The sequence below is a fragment of the Phodopus roborovskii genome, unplaced genomic scaffold (genome assembly GCF_943737965.1).
Source record: "Phodopus roborovskii unplaced genomic scaffold, PHOROB, whole genome shotgun sequence".
Lineage (NCBI taxonomy): Eukaryota > Metazoa > Chordata > Mammalia > Rodentia > Cricetidae > Phodopus > Phodopus roborovskii.
The window spans coordinates 7,218,930-7,238,385 of record NW_026125540.1 but is presented as its reverse complement, the minus strand read 5'-3'; the positions used below and the strand labels follow the sequence as shown (position 1 = coordinate 7,238,385).

The 19,456-nt window shown below is 42.6% G+C and overlaps 1 protein-coding gene across 1 annotated transcript in view; it reads right to left on the bottom strand.

The window, feature by feature from the left end:
* LOC127216302 (proline and serine-rich protein 1) overlaps positions 1-19,456 on the bottom strand; it is a 58,691-nt gene that overhangs the window by 19,041 nt on the left and 20,194 nt on the right. Inside the window, exons 12-13 of the mRNA XM_051176924.1 lie at positions 19,218-19,368; positions 18,665-18,773 (exon numbers count right to left, since the gene is read on the bottom strand). Coding sequence (XP_051032881.1) covers positions 18,665-18,773; positions 19,218-19,368 — 260 coding nt within the window. The remainder of the gene's footprint in view (positions 1-18,664; positions 18,774-19,217; positions 19,369-19,456) is intronic.

Below are 19,456 nucleotides of genomic sequence, written 5' to 3'. Positions count from 1 at the left end.
CAGTGCTTTATTATTAACCAGTATGAGAAACATATACAGAATGACATCTCCCATCATCTCCTCTTTTCTGTCTAAAATAACATGAAGGGTTTTAACCTTAACATAGCAAAATATATCACATAACAGTTATCAAATAATCACAGTTAACACTATTTAGTCCATTAACATTTAGCAAGATTTGAAGAAAATATTCCATCATCTATCCTATCTTTGTGTGTCTAAAGTAACTTATCTTTAATACTAAGGAAAACTATAACTATAACTATCTGTCTTCAACTCCTTCAAAGACCACAGAAGGATAATATATAAGCTCTAGAAATGACAGAGACATCTTGCCTTTTCAGTCACCCGAAGTTCTTCTGTAATCTTCCATCTTCAGCCCATAGGCCATAGTATGTCTGACAGACTCTCCAGTAAAGCAGAAAACTTTAAACTGTCTTCTTTATTGGCAGTTTGTCAGTCACTTTTCTCTGTGTCCTGCATACTGTCTCGAAGACTCTTCCATGAAGCAGGATCTCTGTAGCAATGTCCATCTTGAATCAGGAGTCACTTTCCTGTGGGTCCTGCATGTCCAGTTTATACATCACAAAGTCAAACAGTCCAGACAAGAGCAGTATCTTGTCCAAATGGCTAGTCTTGCCATATTGGAAGCAAACGTCATAATGCATTTCTTCGATGTCCATCTTCCTTTCTGGTGCAGGTGGTATTGCCAAGAGCAATTATGTCTCTCTGTCACAAAAACCCTAAACCACTTTAAATGCCATATTCTGTAGGTCTTTGAAAGGTTTGAAGAATTCCTATCCATCTCAAATACATCTCTGTGTATCTTGAAAAACCTAACTAACTTAACTCTAAGCTTTGACTATCATAGGTAATTATCTATAATCTGTACTACATTATATTTCTATATAAACACAATACCTAAACAAGAGGAGAAATACACATCTCACAAAATTGACATTAAATTGTATCAATAAATGAAAATCGATTCCAAAACAAAGTAATCATATCAATACCATAATTCCCTTTTTACCTTTAAAAATAATTGGCTGTGATCATTACCCATTTATAACCAAGTCCATTTACATGAAAACAAACATTTATAAACAATGTTTGGGAATTTGGGCGTCGTTCTTTCCAAACTACTTCCTGCTGACAGGGGGCGCTGTCATGGGGGGATCCTGAGAAGATGGCAGTAGTCTGCATGGCTGCCTTGTTCAAGCAGTTTTGAATGTTGGATCATCAGCGACTGTTTCAGGGGGCCTGGCTTGATCAAACCACATTAGTCTGCAAGGAATCCACAGCTTTTCATTTTCTGTGGAAACAAAAATAGAAATCCTTTTCCCCAGTAACTTGTCCTTGAACTTAAATGTTGGAGTCAAAGCATTTTTAAAATATACAAATTGAATTAATGCTGCAGCATTTCCTTTATCAGTTGTTGTTATTTTCTCAGCAGTCAAAGAAGGTAGAGACAACACAATAGCATACAGTAACCAGATTCTCTCTGAGCTTTTCATCTTTATGTGGCTGTATTATTACTCCGTTTCTTTTATTTTTATTTTTTGAGACAGGTTTCTCTGTGTAACTCTTATCTGTCCTGGAATTCACTCTGCATACCAGGTTTACTTTGAAATCACAAGAGATCTGCTTGCCTCTGTCTCCTGAGCGCTGGGATTAAAGGCGTGTGCTACAACACCCAGTTCCTCTTTGTCTCTTTAAAACCATTTTTTTTTCATGTCTACGTATATTTTAAAACACACTGTAAACCTTTAGAGGTTTTTCTTAATATGAATCTGTCTTTACTGTAAATCTTTATCTTCGTCTGGCCACAAGTCTTTTATCTGGTAAACAACAACATTGCTAAAATGAAAGTCATAGCTGTGTCAGCCGAGGTTTACCAAAGATGGTGGCGGGGTACTTTTACCTCCAGCACAGAAAGTTGTGCTCACTGCCTTGCTCTGTGCTGCCATCCAGAAAGCATGCTGCCGGCTTGGAGATGTGGTCACTGCCATTGCCATCTCTCATACACACCAATAAATTGTTAGCAGAGTTATTTAAAAGCTGTGCGTTTTTTTCCCCCGCTTATTCAAAGTAAGGAATCTTCCCTTAAAGGAGCCACGCGAATATCTGCTTGTCTCTAGCAAAGAGTTCAACTGAGAAAAATGCTGCAGCAAGAAACCTTGCTTGTCTCTGTTCTTTTGTTTCTAAAACCCTTTTTTTAAGCTTTTGTTAAATTTTAAGTGGAAGTTCTTATTAACCACGTGGGCGCCATTTGTAAGGCATACGGTTTTTCCGTCCGCCGCCTGGTATTGTCCTGCGGCTGCACCTTGATCCCAAATAATACACAGAGACTCTGTATTTGGTACAATACTGTTGGCCCTGTTACTTGTTTCTTATCGGCTAGCTCTGCCTTAATTATTAACCCATTTCTGCTGATCTATGTATTTCTCTTACCGGGGAGCCTGCGGCATACAGCTTTCTCCAGACTCTCCATCTTGGCTCCTCCCTACTACTTCCTATTTCCTCCTTGTCTCCTAGTCCCTCCTATCTTCCTTTCCTATTGGCCAACAGTGCTTTATTATTAACCAGTATGAGAAACATATACAGAATGACATCTCCCATCACTTTCTTTAACCATATTTTTTAAAGTACCTCTTTAAGGTACTTACCATGTACTTATCTATCACCTTCAATGAGTTAGAGTAAAACCTTTACTAAAATTCTACCTATAAGCCCCTCAAGCCACACGAGTGGCCAGGACCCTTTCCTGAGAACCTCCAAATGCCAGGTTCCACCCACAGAACACGCTAACTGCCCCAATGGCTGGATCTTGCCCCTACCCTACAGAGTAAAAAGCCCAAGCTTTGGATTTGAAATTCCGCCAATCCCAACCCTAGGAAGCTTCAGTCTGAAAAGTTCCACCCCCTCCCCCAAGAAACTATACAAACCCTGCCTTCTGTTTAGTTCCCTGCTATCTCTTGCCAGAGCAGTACCCTCTCTCCCTCCCTCCCTCCCTCCCTCCTTCCGTCCTTCTTTTCCATGTCTTTCCCAGCAAATCTCTTGTGTAAGGTTTGTTGTGCTGTGTGACTTTGTGGTATTCTTTTTTTGTTTGTTTTTAAGATTTATTTATTTAATGTACATTGGGGTTTTGCCTGCATGTATGTCTGTATGAGGGTGTTAGATCCTCTTGGAATTGGTATCCCAGACATGTTCTGCATGGAGTTGCTGCAATGTGGGTGCTGGGAACTGAACCCACATCCTTTGGAAGAACAGGCAGTGCTCTTAACTGCTGAGCCATCTCTCCAGTCCCGATTTTGTGGTATTCTTTGGCTTCCAATTGCCAGATATAATACTTACCAACCAAGCTATAATACTTACATTTGGTGCCGAAACCCAAGACAGGCTCTCCTGGTGCCTGTGTTTCCCTCCGTGGTCTAAGCTGCACCAGGACCCTATCCATCTCCAGTCCACCCACAACAAACTCACTCACCTCCAGTTCACTGACTTCTCAGCATCCCACCCACCAGCAGCAATTAGCTCAGTATTCCCTTTGATTGATGTAAATGTTTCCCGAGTCCAAAGAAGTGACTCTTGAGTGTCCCAAACCCCCTCCAGTACTCTTGGAGGTAGAGTTATCCCCAGCCATGGTTTTCAAGGCTGCAGTTTCCTTAGGCCCAACTTGGCTTTAATGACCCTTTCTGCCCTCTTCTCCCATCTTCCTTTCAGAGCTGTCTGTAACCTCAAAGCTTCTCTGGGCCTTCGTGGCTTTTGTGACTCCATTCTCTAACCCTTTCCTGTGAATGAGACCCCTCTCTTAGAACTCAATTTTTTTCCCCTTGGCTTCTGACCTCTACAAAAGCCCCAGTACCGGGTGCTGAGTTTCTCCTCTGGCTTAGGCAGGCTAAGCCCCTGACCCCCATTGAGTGTAGTTATGACACACTGAATGGCTTAGTCACCATTCAGTACTCCATGAGTCCTGGGGATGCCTAGGACTACAGCCTGCAGTGACAGTTTCCTTCTCGTTCATTCACGTGTCTTCTGTACCCTTTCCTTCCCCTTGGGATGCCTCTTAGAAAACCTCCAGGCTCTGTACCTGCCACCTGATTTGAAGGGTTCTAAATTTATTCATTTTTGCAATCAAATTTGGCTTTAATACCCCTTAGATAATCCAAAGGGCCACCTAATGGCACCCTAGATCCTAATATTATTTGGGGCCTTTACAAATACTACAAGAGATCAGGAAATGGAAAGAGATTCCCCATTCTCTATTTCTCTTTTGTCCATTCCAAGCCCTGTTTGTTTTTGTCTAGTCCTCCCCTACACACACACACACACACACAGTGTAAGAGTCCTATCTTTTAAGTTACCATAGATGGATATGTAAGTTTGTTGTAAAATGAGAACTGGGAGCCAGACCTAGCAGAAGGAGGAGAAAAACAGGACTAGGCCGGTTGCAACATGCACACACCCTGCACAATTCACTGGCTGGTGCATCTCCCAGCTCCCTCCTGCGGTGTCCTCTGTCTAATGCCAGGACTCAGAATTTTCCTAGCTTTAAGCTTCTTTGTTCTTCTCAGCTTATTAGTTCAGTTTTATATGGAATTAGGTGTCTTTTAGGTGCGAGTGACATCAGACTGTTGTTTTATGCTGTCCCACTTCAATTAAAAGCTGCCTCTGGTGTTGCAGTGTGGTTCCTCCTCCTCTAGCCCCAAGCATGCTTGTTTAAAGGTTTCCTCCAAAATCTCTGTCCCATAGCAGGTGAGTCACCTAACTATGGGACAGAGAAGGGGGAGCAAAACAAATAAAGGGATAGAATATTCCCAGTGGGGACGATTGCCACTCATCTCATACTCTTCTGGTTTTGGTTGAACTCTCTAAGACTTTTGCTAAGGTATAAATCTTATCTCAAGATTGATAAAAACTGTTGTGTAAGCTTTCTTTACCTCAAGATCTGTGAGCATATTGGGTCTGATTAAAACCCTGTAAAATCTTTAACAAAGGATTAATTTAAAACTCTACACACCAGGGTTGATAGTTAAAAATCTATAGTAACCTAAAGAAAACACGTGACTGGCTGTCCCCTTAGCTGCTGTCCCCCTATCAGGATGGAGGCAGCCACGTGGCTGACGGCCATCTTTCCTAGGATGGGGAAGGATTGATTTTGCCATGTGACTTCATCCATCTTGACTAGAAGTGACCACATGACATAAGCCAACCCAGGAAAAACAAGGCCTACTAGCTGTGAGACCCCAATCAGATGATTCTTCCCCTATTCCCATCACACTATCAGTCTCAGCCCACAGCCCCTCCCCTTTCTCTCCAGCCTGTCTGGGTTGCCTTTCTCCCTTCTCAGCGATAAGCTGCTCACACCGTCAGGGCTGAGGCAGTTCCCTACCAGGACACTGAATGGAATTACAGTATCCCAGGGGCTTGTATTTGTTACTTGCCTCCTGGCTGGTCTTCACAAGGCCACTCTTAAAGTGACAAATTATGAGAAAATCCAAGAGGTCATCCAGGACAAACATGAAAACCCATCTCAATTCCTAACCACCCCACAAAGGCAACATACCAATCTGAATCCTGAGAACACGAATGGAAAACAACTCATGACCTACTTCTTCTCCCAGAGTGTCTGGTGTTGTTCTTTCGATACAGTTATAAGAATAAAAGGTGGAGAAGGGGTGGGAGGTGGTCCCGGGTGAGGGTCCTAAACCAAGGGACCACGTGGGAGAGCATAGCAGGTTCCATAGCAGGTGAGGATGACCTAGGCCGCGAGGTGGAGGGAATAACATGCCAGGCAGATAGAGCTTAAATGAGTTTATTTAGAAGGGGGAGTGAGGGAGAAGGGAAGAGACATAGAGGCACCAGGAACGGAAGAGGAGAGAGGGGGAAGAGAAGAAGAGGGTTAGATAGTGGCCAACCGAAAGGTAGAGAGAGAGAGCAAAAGAGAAAGCAAAAGAGAGGGAGAGAGAGCAAAAGACAGCGTAAGTGGGCAGGGGTCTGACTTTTAAAGGGGTCCTTTACACCTGCCTGCAGACTAGTACTCATGGAACCCTGGGCTGACCAGAGTACTGCCTGAGTGCATTCTGCCAGGTGACAGGGGCAGGCCAGCATAATGCCTAAATCCTTACACCTGGTATTGGGATCAGTCATAAATGTCCACAGAAAAGATCCCTGACTTCACAGGCAGAAATCTTGGCCTTGGTCTTCAAGGTAGGAGAGATGAAAAAGCCTGAAAACAAAAATACCTGATTCTAGCAAAGGCCTTTGACTGACCATAGCAACTCTCAAAGCCCCCAAACCTCTGGGTTTCTGTTTCAAATGCAGTCTGGAGGTTCACTGGGCCCGGGCCTGTACAAAACCCATGTCCAAGGTGCCATTAGGAAGGGTATTCGGGTATTGATTGTCCCCATGTTCCTTGCAGTGTGAGGACACCAAACCCAGATTGTCCTTCAGCCGACCTAGGTGTAGACATGGAGGACGCAAGGGGTCTGGGCTCCCTTGGCCAGACCACTGTCGTCTTTGTCTGCGAGCATCAGGTAGACATCACAGTATCAGGGCGATCTGTCTCTTTCCTGGACACTGGGGCCACCTATTCAGTCCTGATGAAGTTTTAGGGGTCCTCCTCTCCTTCTGTTCCTATTTTGGGGCAAGGGGACAGCCTTACCAAATATATCCAAACTGTACCAAATATATCACCCAGGCCCCATACCCACTCTCTCTTCACAGCCTCGGAGGACTTAAGCCTCCTATCTTTAACTTCTAAGGAAGAATCTTCTGCACACCACTTCTTCCCCCTTTAACACCCCTATACTCACAGTTAAAATAACCAGTGGAAGCTGCTGCTTGGTTCAGGGTCTATGACCAATCAATTCAGCAGTGGTCCCCCTCCACCCCATAGTTCCCAACCACTATACTCCTCTTCACCATCACCTCAGAGACCTACTTCTCTCTCCTGGGCTTCAGGGATGGATGCCTTTTCCATACCCAGTCACAAGATATCCCTGCCTTTACTTGGACTGACCCAGATACTCATCTTTCCACTCAACTCTCCTGGACTGTCCTATAGCAGGGGTTCTGGGACAGCCCACATCTATTTGGCCAGGCTCTGACCTCTGACTTGTTTTCTTTGTCTTTTCCTAAATCCAAGTTTATACAATACATGGCTGATGTCTTTTGTAGTCCATCCCTGAAGATTAGCCAAGCCAACACCTCTACCTCATTAAACTTTCTGTCTAGCTGGGGACATAGGCTCTCACTCTCTAAGGTCCAATAGTCTTCCCCCCCCCCAGGTGACTTAACTGGGGCTAGCTATCTCTCCAACTCACAAGGCCATTACCCTAGACAGAAAACACTACTGAGTCACTCATAGTCCCCCACCAGTGGCAGCAGGTGGCAAGAGAGCTTTGGGAGATCAGCCCACCAGAAAGCAAAGCTTTCATGGGTGAATCTCAGATGGGCAAGGCCTTGAGGGCTTAGGCTCTGGATGTTTCCAGCTACTGCTGTGCCTTTACGTGTTTGCAGCTGCCTTTTTTTTTATTTTTTTTTCTGGTACCTGGCACGGTGTGAATTGGTATGGAAAGATCCCCACTGTCTTTAATGTAGTGTGATTACCTCATGGAAATATCTTGTTCTACTGGACATTTTTACCTGTGGATTATTATAAGGATGATTTCCTCTTAAGCTGTACTGTTTAATTGAAGCAACGATTTTATACATATTAATGTTAGTTTAAACAGGATTTTGATGGTTAAGGGATTTTAGTAAATGTCATAAGGGATTAGGAAAATTAACACAGGTAAAAGTAGGATATATGTTACCCCGCCCCTGATAAAGCAGGGGCTGGTGAAGGTAGAAAATAGGAACAAGGAAGTATCACACAGCTAGGACTCTCAAGGAGTCGTATAGAATGTGGCTTAGGTTAACAATTAAGGAAAATCATTCAGTACCAGGAGTCAGGCTAACTCAAGTTCTCAAGTTCTTTTAATCCTCCTGAACTGGGAAATGCGTTCATGGGTTTCTGTGTGCATCCTAGCTGAAACAAAGCTTTCAGTAATGACTTCATGTCACTAACAACCAAGAATTGGATAGTTAAGGTAATTGGACAGGACTCTAAAAGATGAAAAGTGAAACTAGTAACCTGGCAATTATAAAAACTAACCCCTATGTAAACGGTTACGACTAAAAGGCTCCTGATCCGTGAGAGGTCTAAAGGAAGAATGTGTAACTGAGTGTGCATTTCTAAGAAAATGCATATGGATGTAGATAAGAGATATAATGGGCTGACCTGTTTTTACATTGATTACTTTCAGTTACGGGGGAAACCCTCCTGTTTGTAATGAACTTGATATGGGGAATACAAAAAGGGTGTCTGAAAAATGGAGAGGGAGAAGCTTTTACTCCTCAGGAAAGAAGTCTGTGTGTCACTGTCGTAGGCATTGTCATGACGTCATATATCTGTGACTCCCTCTCTGGATTCTGCACCCCATTTCCGTTTCCAGTCTGTCTGACCTGCAGGGTACAAAGCACCGTCTGCACACGCTGCCAAGGGTAAATTCTATTCATCCTAGGGATTACCAGCTTCTTACACTCTTGGATTGCTTTGTGGGATATTTGTGCACCCTGTGAAGGTGTATTGCTGTGACTGGTGTAATAAAAAGTTGAACTGCCAGTAGCTGGGCAGGAGGTAGGGAGGACTTCTTCGCAGAGAGAGAAAGGAGGAGGAGGGAACTAGGCATGTGAGAGAGACCTGAGGTATACGGAGGAAACAGAAACAGGAGGGCAATGTGTGACAGAACATAGATTAATAGAATTGTGCTAATTTAAGTTATAAGTGCTAGTTCAAAACAAGCCTAAGCTAAGGCTTTCATAATTAATAAGTCTCCAGGTAGTTATTTGTGAGCTGGTGAACCAAAGCAAAATCCAACTACACTCTTTGTTTCTTCTTGCCTGCCTGCTGTAGGATGAGGCCCTCTGCTCTTCACACGAACCCCTTCTTGACCCATTACTAAGCCAATTCATAAACTTCAACAGGCCCTCCAGGCTGCAGCCCTGTATCTTGTGGACTTAGCTTGCCCCTTCTCACTCTACTTTACAAAAAAGGAAGGACATGCCCTTGGGGTCCTGGGTCACTAACTGGGCTCTTCCTTTATGTCCATTGCATACTTACCAAAAAATTATAACATAGTGTCCAAGGATGGATACCTTGCCTGTGTACATAGCTGAACTACTAATACTCAAATAAGAAAAGGTTAACGTTCCAGGCACCCACCACTGCCTTCTCTTTTCACCACCTATCCCATCTCCTAACATACAAGGGTCTCCAGACAACGCCCCCTTCCAGAGTTCTCTCTTTTCACGAAGCATTGGCAGAGGATGCTACATTTTCTTTTCAGCCATGCCCACGTCTCAACATTCCAAACTGACTCAAGTTGCCGATTTGATTCTCTTAAGGTGTGTATGCATTATTTGTTTCTGCTGCCTTTTGTCATCCACCATATTTGACTCCCAATTCTAGAGTCCACCTTTTCAGACTCTTTTTCCCCTCTACCTGCTCTATCCAGCCATCTCTCCCCCCCCTACTTTGTTTGTTTGTTTCAAGACAGGATTTCTCTGTGGCTTTAGAAGCTGTCCGGGGAACTATAAGACCAGGCTGGCCTCGAACTCACAGAGATCCACCTGCCTCTGCCTTCTGCATGCTGGGATTTAAGGCATGTGTCCTCTCTCTGGCTCCTGGAGTGTCCTCCAGAGTCCCACCCTGTGGGCAGCTCTCTAGTTCCTAAGACATTTCCTCCTCCTTTCTGTCTATCAGAGCCCTCCCTGTTCCCTTGCCTCCTTTACCCAGGATCTTCCTGCAGCTTCGGTAAGGCCATCTGGCCCTCCACGACCTCGTCCCCCCCTGTCTCTCAGCTCCATCCTGGAAGTCTCACAGATTCTCTATGCCCTCCTGGGCTTCTCTCTTGCCTCTCAGCTCCCACTTGAAGCTTTTGGAAATTCCCTCCAGTGGTTTGTTTTGTGACCCTTCCTCTCTTCCCCTAAGGACTCAGATTTCATTAAAGCCTCACTCTGTCACTACAAACAGCTTGACCTCAGTACACTTTGATGGCCTAAATTGGCATGCTCAATTTTCAACGATGGCAACTTCTGCCTCTGCACAAACAAATGATCTGAAAAGCTTTTATATCTAAACTTGCTCTCTCTTCCTCTATTTCTTCCTATCAACACCTGTCCAGGATAGCTCTTACATATGTATGTTTATCATCCAAAAGACCACACCTCTAAGGAACAGCTCATCCTAATATGGTCAGGAAATTGCTCTATATCAGGCCATTAAAGGCCAAGTCAGTTCCCTATAACTCCCGTATCCATTGCTTCTTCATCGGGGCCTACAGCCATGCCTGTTTTCTCTATTTTTGTAAGATAATTCCTGCAGTGAACACAAAAATCATATAAACAAGGTTTATGAAACAATGCTTGTTTAATAAGGTATTCAAGCTGCACCTCCATGTATTTATACAAGAAGGTACCTCATATTGGTAGCCAAACTTTGTAATGTAAGAGTCACCTTGGTGGTATTAGTTTTAAAAAGACATGAAGGGGTAATGGAGAGGAATTTAAACTTGGCATGGTGTGACAGGATTGAAGTTCCTAAAGCAAGCTCAGGAGAAACAATTGGTATAAGCTTCAGTAAGTTCTGAGGGTCTAAGAAAGTGTATAAAGGTCTGGGGATACAAAAGATTAAGAAAGATATGAAGGTAAAATAAAGTATTTTAAGGCATGTAAGTGAAAATTTTCAAGTTATAAGAAACTGATGTATGGTAATGGCAAATGTTTCAGATTTCTTCCCCCCTCTATGCTATTGTTATATTAATATTTTAAAGATTTAGGAAACCTCCATCCTGAGTGAGATAACCCAGTCATGGAAAGGCAAGCATGGTATGTACTCACTCATATATGGATATTAGACACAGAAGAAAGGATCACCAGCCTACAATCCACACCACCAGAGAAGCCAGAAAACAAGGAGGACCCTAAGAGAGACGTACATTGTTTCCCAGAGAAGGGGAAAGAGATAAGAGCTCCTGAGCAAATTGGGAGTTTGGGGGGGAGAGGGGAAAGGGAGTCAGAAGAAAGAGACGGTGAGAAAAGGAGAGGGGAGGAGGACATGGAGGAGCAGGAAGATTGAGTCAGGCGGGGGATAGAAGAAAGCAAGAAAAAAGATACCATGATAGAGGGAGCCATTATAGGTTTAAAGAGAAATCTGCCACTAGGGAAATGTCCAGAGATCTACAAGGATAACCCAAACTAACAATCTAAGCAATAGTGGAGAGGCTACCTTAAATGCCCTTCCCTGATAATGAGACTGATGGCTATCTTATATGCCATCCTGGAGCCTTCATTCAGCAGCAAATGGAAGCAGAAGCAGACACCCACAGCTAAGCACTGAGCCAAACTCCTGGAATCCATTGCAGAGAGGGAGGAGTGATAGACAAAGGGTTAAGACCTGGCTGGGGAAATCCACAGAAATAGCTGACTTGAACAAGGGGGGAGCTCATGGACCTCAGACTGACAGCTCAAAAACCAGCATAGGATGGAGTCAGGCTGCCTGAATGTGGGTGTCATTTAGGAGGCCTGGGTAGTCTATGGGGCCTCTGGTAGTGGAACAGCATTTATGCCTAGTGTATGAATGGCCATTGGGAGCCTATTTCCCATAGAGGGATACTCTCTCAGCCTAGACATATGGGGGAGGGCCTAGGTCTTGTTCCAAATGATGTTACAGACTTTGATGATCACCCATGGAAGGCCTCACCCTTTCTGTGGAGCAGAAGAGGGATGGGATGGGGATTGGTGGGGGGCATGGGAGGATGGGATAGAGAGGGAACTGGGATTGATATATAAAATAAGATTGGTTTCTAATTTAACTAAAAAAAGGAAAAAAAGATTTAGGAAATATATACTTTATGGTTCTACCAGACTACTAGTGTATTGAGATACTCACAAACAGGCTTGTCTTCAACATGTCAGGGATAGCCATTTGGACAAGAAACTGCTCTTGCCTGTGCTGCTTGACAACAGGCTGTACAAACTGGACAAGCAGGTTACAAAGAAAAGTGACTGCTAAATTTGCCAAAGGACAGGATGCCCCTTCAAGGTCCCTGCTTCATCAAAAAGTCTACCAGACATTCTGGGCCTGTAGGCTAAAGAAGGATGTACCAATGTTACAGAAGAACTTTCTATGACTGTCCATGCAGTGAGATGTCTTTGTCAATTCTAGAGTTTATATATTATCCTTCTGGGGTCTTTGATGGAGTTGAAGAGTTATGGCTATGGGTTTCCATAGTTATTATAAAAGATAAGTTACAAATAAAACTTTAGACTCACAAAGATAGGATAGATGATAAAATATTGTTTTTAAATTTTGCCAAATGTTAGTGCACTATATATTGTTAACTATAGTTTTTGCTTGATAACTGTTTGTTATTTATAACTTTACTATGTTAAAGTTAAAACTTTCCTTTTATTTGGACAGAAAAGAGGAGGTGATGGGGGATGTCTTGTATGTTGTGAATATATGTTTCTTTTACTGATTGATAAATAAACTTGTCAGTCAATGGACAGGCAGGATTTAGCCAAGTGGGAAATCCAAACAGGGATAAAGAAAGGTAGTAGGCAGAGTCAGGGAGACACCATTAGCTGCTAAGGAAGCAAGAGGCCTGGACACCACCATGTGGAGGTCCACAGATTAATAAAAGTGGGTTAATAATTAAGAAAGAACTAGCCAATAAGAAGCCTGAGCCATCGGCCAAACAGTTTATAATTAATATAAACCTCTGTGTTTATTTGGGACTGAACAGCTGCAGGATCAGGCAGAACAGAAACTTCCATCTATGACACTTGTCCCTATAACACCTAAATCAACTTCTAAAACACCTGTCCCCCATGCTTGCTTTCTCTATGATCAAACTTGAGATTATCGTCGAGCATTGGCTAGAGACTTAGGGAGACTGCCCTCATTGGTTCCGTGGGACATGATGCATATTCAGAAAGATGTTCTACCTTTTATGCAGAATGATCAATCCTTTTCTATTTTAATTAATGACCATGGCACCCCACATGAAGGACAGAGGTCATTGGTAAGCTTTATTGTGTCTTTCATTACAGCAGCCCATGAAGCACAAGCAAATTACAGAGGGGACACACCCCATTTTCTCAACCTGTAGAGCGGTAGAAGAAGTGCTCCAAAGCTCCTTACATTCCCAATACCACCCATTTTAGATGATAGTTGTCCCACCTCACTGTCTCACCATCTTTTGTGTTTCTTTCTTTCTTTTCTTTCTTTTTTTTTTTTTTGGGGGGGGTCCAGGACCATTGGCTCCCAAATAATCACACAGAGACTTATTACTAATTGTAAATGCTTGGCCAATAGCTTAGGCTTGTTATTAAGTAGCTCTTGATTCTTAAATTAACCCATATTTTTCATCTATGCTGTTACATGGAGGCATCTTTTCCAAGCATGGCATATTCATCTCGTTTCTCTCCATGTCTCCTCACAACTCCGCCCTTCTTCATCCCCACACTCTCTTTTTCCCTGTTCACAAGTCCCGCCTAACCACTTCCTGCCTAGCTATTGGCCATTAGCTCTTTATTAAGCCAATGAGAGCAATGCATCTTCACAGTGTACACAGTATATAAAAAGACTATTCCATAACATTTCTCCCTTTTGTCTAATTAAAAAGGAAGGTTTTTTAACTTTAACATAGCAAAACTATATACAGCAAAAACAGTTATCAAGTAAGAATTACATTTACAATTAGCCAGTCCATCTCTATTTGGCAAATTTAGAGAAAATACCTTATTATCTATCTTATCATTGTGAGTCTGAAGTTTTATACCTAACTTTTTATTATAACTAAGGAAAACTGTAAGTTTAACTATTTAGTCTTTAACTCCATCAAAGACTCCAGAGAGATGTAATATTACCTAATGACAGGGACATTCCTGTGTGTTTTCCATCTTTATGTGGCTTTTCCCCTTTCTATTACTTTACTCCTTTTTGAAAGAACTTATTTTAGGTGGGAACTGGTGGTGCATGCCTTTAATCCCAGCACTTGAGAGGCAAAGGCAAGTGGATCTCTGTGAGTTCGAGGCCAGCCTGGTATACAGAGATAGTTTCAGGACAGGCTGCAAAGCAATATAGAGAAACCCTGCCTCGAAAAACCAAAACCAACCAAACAAACAAAAAACCCAAAACCAAAAACTTATTTTATTATTTTTAAACTCTTTTCTATGACAGTCTATAACTTTTCTCCTTCCCTTCTCAAGCCTATGTACACTAAAGCATTGCAACTTGTTTAGAGGTTTTTATCAAAGTGGATCTGTCTTTATTGAGCATCTGTAGTATTTTCTGATCACACGAGACAAAGCTTAAACGTGTATGCCATTGTGGCTCAGCTTAGTGCATTATGTCAACACATGGTGGCCGGTGGCTGGACCCATCCTGTAGTCAGCTGGTGGAAGATGCATCTCTGTATTATGACTGACATGAGACTGTGAGGCCAGAAAGCTATGTTAGGGTCTGTTTTGTATGTCAGGAAGCTTTTCTTAAGCTTTTTTGTAGGTTTTATGTGGCTATACATGGCCAGATGTCAGGCACCATTTATAGATATGGATTTTTGTCAGTACTGTGGGCACCCAAACAATCATACAGAAACTTAGTCCTAATTGTGAATACTTGTCTGATAGCTTAAACTTGTGATTAATTATCTCTCACATCTTAAATTAACCCGTATTTTTCATCTATGATCTAGCATATGGTGGTAACTTTTTTCAGTACAGCATGTTCGTCTTGCTTCACTCTGCAATGTCCTGGTGACTTTGTCATTCTTCATCCACAAGTCCAGCCTAACTTCTTCCTGCCTAGCTATTGGCCATTAGCTCTTTATTAAACCAATGAGAGCAACATATATATCTTCACAGTGTACAAAAAGACTATTCCATAACAAACCTCTGCATATCAGCTATGCAGAATAACTCTTTACCTGACCTTTTTGGAGAATGCTGGTTGTGCATTCCTCCTGGGTCAAACTCATTTGTGGCCTCACTCATTGCCTTTTTGTATTTTGAGACAGGGTATCTCTGTGTAACAGTTTTGGCTGTCCTGGAACTAACTTTGTAGACCAGGCTGGCCTGGAACTCACTGAGATTCACCGGCCTCTACCTCCCATGTGCTGAGATTAAAAGTGTCCATCCCTGTTCAACTTTCCCAATGTCTTATTAGACTCTCACCTTGTCTCTTATTAATTGCTCTAAGCCAAATATCACTATCACCCCGTATCTCTCCCATCTCTTTCTCTCTTTGGTATCACAGACTGCTTTAACTCCTCAGGAACACTCATTGTGTTCCTGGATTCTTCATAAAAACACTTTAACCCCTACTAATACCCCACAGCCTCTATGCTCAAACATTCACAACATCTTCATTCTCTGCAGCACTCAAGTTTATTGCTGCCTATCTGCTGCTGTATGGTCTGGGATTTGTGCCACGGTGTTCCTTTTTCCAAAACAGTGATACCCAGTGAAGAACCCTTGCCAATTTTCATCACAGGGTTTATAGTCATGGCATGACAAAGGAGTGGTTCACATCATGCCCTCTCTGAATCCTTAGTATGAGCACTGGTGTTGATACTGGATCAACAGGGCTGCCTGCTTCCTTAGCTATTTACTATGGGTTTTCCCCTCAGTTCATTCAGGCTCTCTAAGGGGTGGCTCAGGCCATCCTTACCCTCCTGGGCCAAACAGACGTGCTGGCTACTGTAGTGCTACAGAATCAGTGAAGATTAGATTTACTAACAGCAGACAGAGGTGGTCTGTGTCTCTTTCTCAGGGAAGAATGTTGCTTCTATGTCAACCAGTCAGGTATGAAAAGACAAGATCTGACAACTGTAGACGAAAAACCAGAAATGTAAGAAACAGCTAAATGTCTCTGGCCATTAGCTCATTGACAGTCCATATGGAATTGGATACTACCCTTCTAAACCCCCTTTCTCCTGCTTTACTTAATCCTACTAGTCTTACCCTGCCTTATAAACTTCTTGTCTAGATTTCAACAACAGATTTAAAAGATTCTTAACCAGACTTTTAATCAGTTGCTATTACAGTATTACTGGCCCCTAGCTAAAGAGCCAGAGTCCAGACACTCCCTGATTATACCCTGACAGTGAAGATCAAGATTGCTCAAAGTACTTCTATGCCCCAATTCAACAGCAAGTAGTCTAATGATAATACCACCCCTTTCCTTTAACCTGATTGTTTACCAATAATAAACAAAAAAGAGGGGAGCGTAAGCCCCTTGATCTACATGCCCCTTCCCTGAGGATTTACAAGTGCCAGGTTTCCCCACAGAACACTAACTGTCCTAATGGTTGGACCCTGCCCTGCCCTACAGAGTAAAAAGCCCAAGCTGTGGATATGAAATCCCACCAATCCCTACCCTGGAAAGCTTCAGCCTGAATAGTTCTACACCCCCTCCCCAAGAAACTCTATATAAACCCTGCCTTCTGTTCAACCCCTCACCACGGAAGAGGCAGCCAACCCCCCCCCCCCCGGCCTTTTCTCTCCCAATAAATCGCATGTGAGGTTTGTTGTTTGGTGTGACTTTGTGGTATTTCTTGACTCCTGACTGCCAGGATACCTTTCCATTTGAGCTGTGATCACTAAACTGACACCAACTGTATCTTATATGAATTCAAAGGACAGTTCAAGTATTGACTACAAAAAGTTTCACTTTCCTAATCACATCTCTCTTGCTTCTTAGCTTTCTTCAAAGTACTCACTATACTCAACTATATTATTAGTAGGCAATTTCCCCAAGGTTTTAGCCTTTTCTAGAATGTTCTTAGTCATCTTTTAAGACTTTTGCAACTTTTAACTGTCTTCCTGGACCCTCAAAGGTAGTAAGGGTTAGCAGCAGGTAAGTAAACAGTGGATTTCTCTCACCCGTTCTTGGTTTCTCCAGCAGCTGAGCAGACTAGCTATTACTTCAGAAGCTTGTGAAACATAAACATAAAACCAGCCCCCAGTGATTACTACAAGTATTCCAAAATACGTCATCTAAACTTTTATGTCAACCTTTGCATGCCCAATGCACTCAGAATGATAAACTGGATACACTTGCTGTCAGGGGGCCTAGGGGATAGATGAATACCTCACAGCAGAACCACACTGAATAGAGAGACTACTAAATCAGAAACCATTTTCTGAATGACCAACACATGTAAGACTGACATAATATTGAATGTGGATTTGAAAAGGACAATGTCAACTTCCAGCAATCAGTATTGGTCTGTGCTTGAAGAGACTTGTCTGTTCCAAGTGTTGGTCATCATATGACTTTTCCATAAGTTTACTAAGGGACTGGGCAGTCAGTACTCTAAACAGAATTTCAAGAAAATTCAGAAAAAATATTCACTATATTAGCCCTAAAAATTAGAAAAACTATAAACAGCCTATCTACCTAGCATGTAATATGACACTTCTACAATGTCTGTCAGATCCACAAAGTTTATTTTTAAAAATGTTAAAAACTAACCATACAGGGTTATTCCATATCCTTAAAAAGTTTGTTTCCCACGTCAAAGGAAAATACATTTGCAACATCTTGCATCTTTATAAAAGTAGAACTTGTGGATGCTGAGCTGCACTACAGTAGAGCCTATGGTTTGCATTAACCTACTCCTGCTCCCTACACCTAATGTTGCAGACACTGTTCAGGATGACTCAGGCCTGTGGCGCACACTGTGCTTACTGACAGAGTGAGTCTTTTCTATTGCTGCCACACGTTTATTTCAGATGAGTGTTTGAGTAGAAATACATCCCATGATTGTAAACATTCACCAAGAGCTTCCAGGGTACAAGGAATAACAGTGGTGGCCGGGGAATCACTTGTGGGCGTATGCTGAGATCATGAAGAATGCTTTGCACAATTATCCTAAGCCTCCCTTACTTATGCATCTGTAAGAAGGTAGTTCTGGGTAGACATTTTTGGTTGAAAACACCTGAATGTCATTCTAAAGACTACAATCAGCACCATTTTTACTTTCGTGGAATATAGTGAGTTAAATTCAGCAGTAGGTATGACTAATAACAAATTAAAAATAGTCTCAAGTCCCCCTTTGAATACACACGGAGTACTTCATTCCAGCTGATGCTAACTGGAGCCACGTGTGCATCTGTAGAATAGTAACTCCCCCAGGGCCACATGCAACCCGTAAGTCTATCACTTCTGTCCATGGAGGCAATACAAGCAGATTTAAGGCTGTATTCGGCTATGAAGAGTTCTGTCTCCTCTTTCATAGTCTATGTAGATCACACACATAATTCAAAACTGTAGGGTAGGAGGTGAAAGGTCCCCACATACTTTAAAATACTATTCTTCATACAATTCATTGCTAGTATTTTGACATATATAGGAGTGGGGGCACGGATACTTGTAACCACTTTAAAAATGCAACCCGAACTTCTAAACTCTGTCCCAGCATCCCTAAGAGTACGAGCTTTCAGACAACTGAACAATTTCATATCTGTCAGACTGTTCATTACAGTTCTTGGGCAAATGTCATGTTGTTCCCAAGAAGAATAAACATGTTTAAAATTCATTGCCATCCACCTTGGGATAGACCTGGTTGCAAAGAGAATGGTGTTCCAGGCGTGGAAGGATAGCTAGGGAAGCCATCTGGCTGGGCTGGGTAACTCTCCAAAGCAGATGCCGAATGGACCTGCAGGAAGAGGCACACAGTTAGCACACGGGCTCCAATCCACATACAACCAGACAACACATCATGGGAAGACAAACTTTTAAAATATGTCAGGAGGTGGGTTTTTGATGCTGTTGTTTTGTAGAGATGAATTGCCTTACTGTTCATTATAGTTTAAGATAAATTAAATTGTAATGGTCCTGACTTTAGTTTTAATTTTAAATCTCCAAACTGAGATTTAAAAAAAATTCTATAAATGGGGGGGGTAGGAGAAACAAAACAAGCAATTCATGCATTTGACTCCTAGCATCTTTGTTACTTCTGAAAGGAGGTAAGTAGAACTTGTGAATTTGAGGAAAGCTAATCGATAATCAAACCAAACTCTGTCTGGTAAGTCCCATTCCTGTCCACATTGGGCTGTCAAAACGATTCACCCCTTACCATCTTACTCCAGACACTGCATACCTGCTGTAATAAAGCCGACTGCGCAGCTGCGCTGTGCTGTAACTCTTGCAGAGACGACTGGGGAGGAGTCTGGGAAAACCCAGGGATACCTGGGAGGGAAAGAAGGCCTGGGAAAACAGAGCTACCGGCAGCCTGGAGTCCAGATGACAAACTGAAAATAATCAGCAGAAAAACAGGTCAAGCTGCAGACAGGGCAGAACAGAAAGGGAAAAGCTGCTTCCGTATTTGGTAAAGGGCAG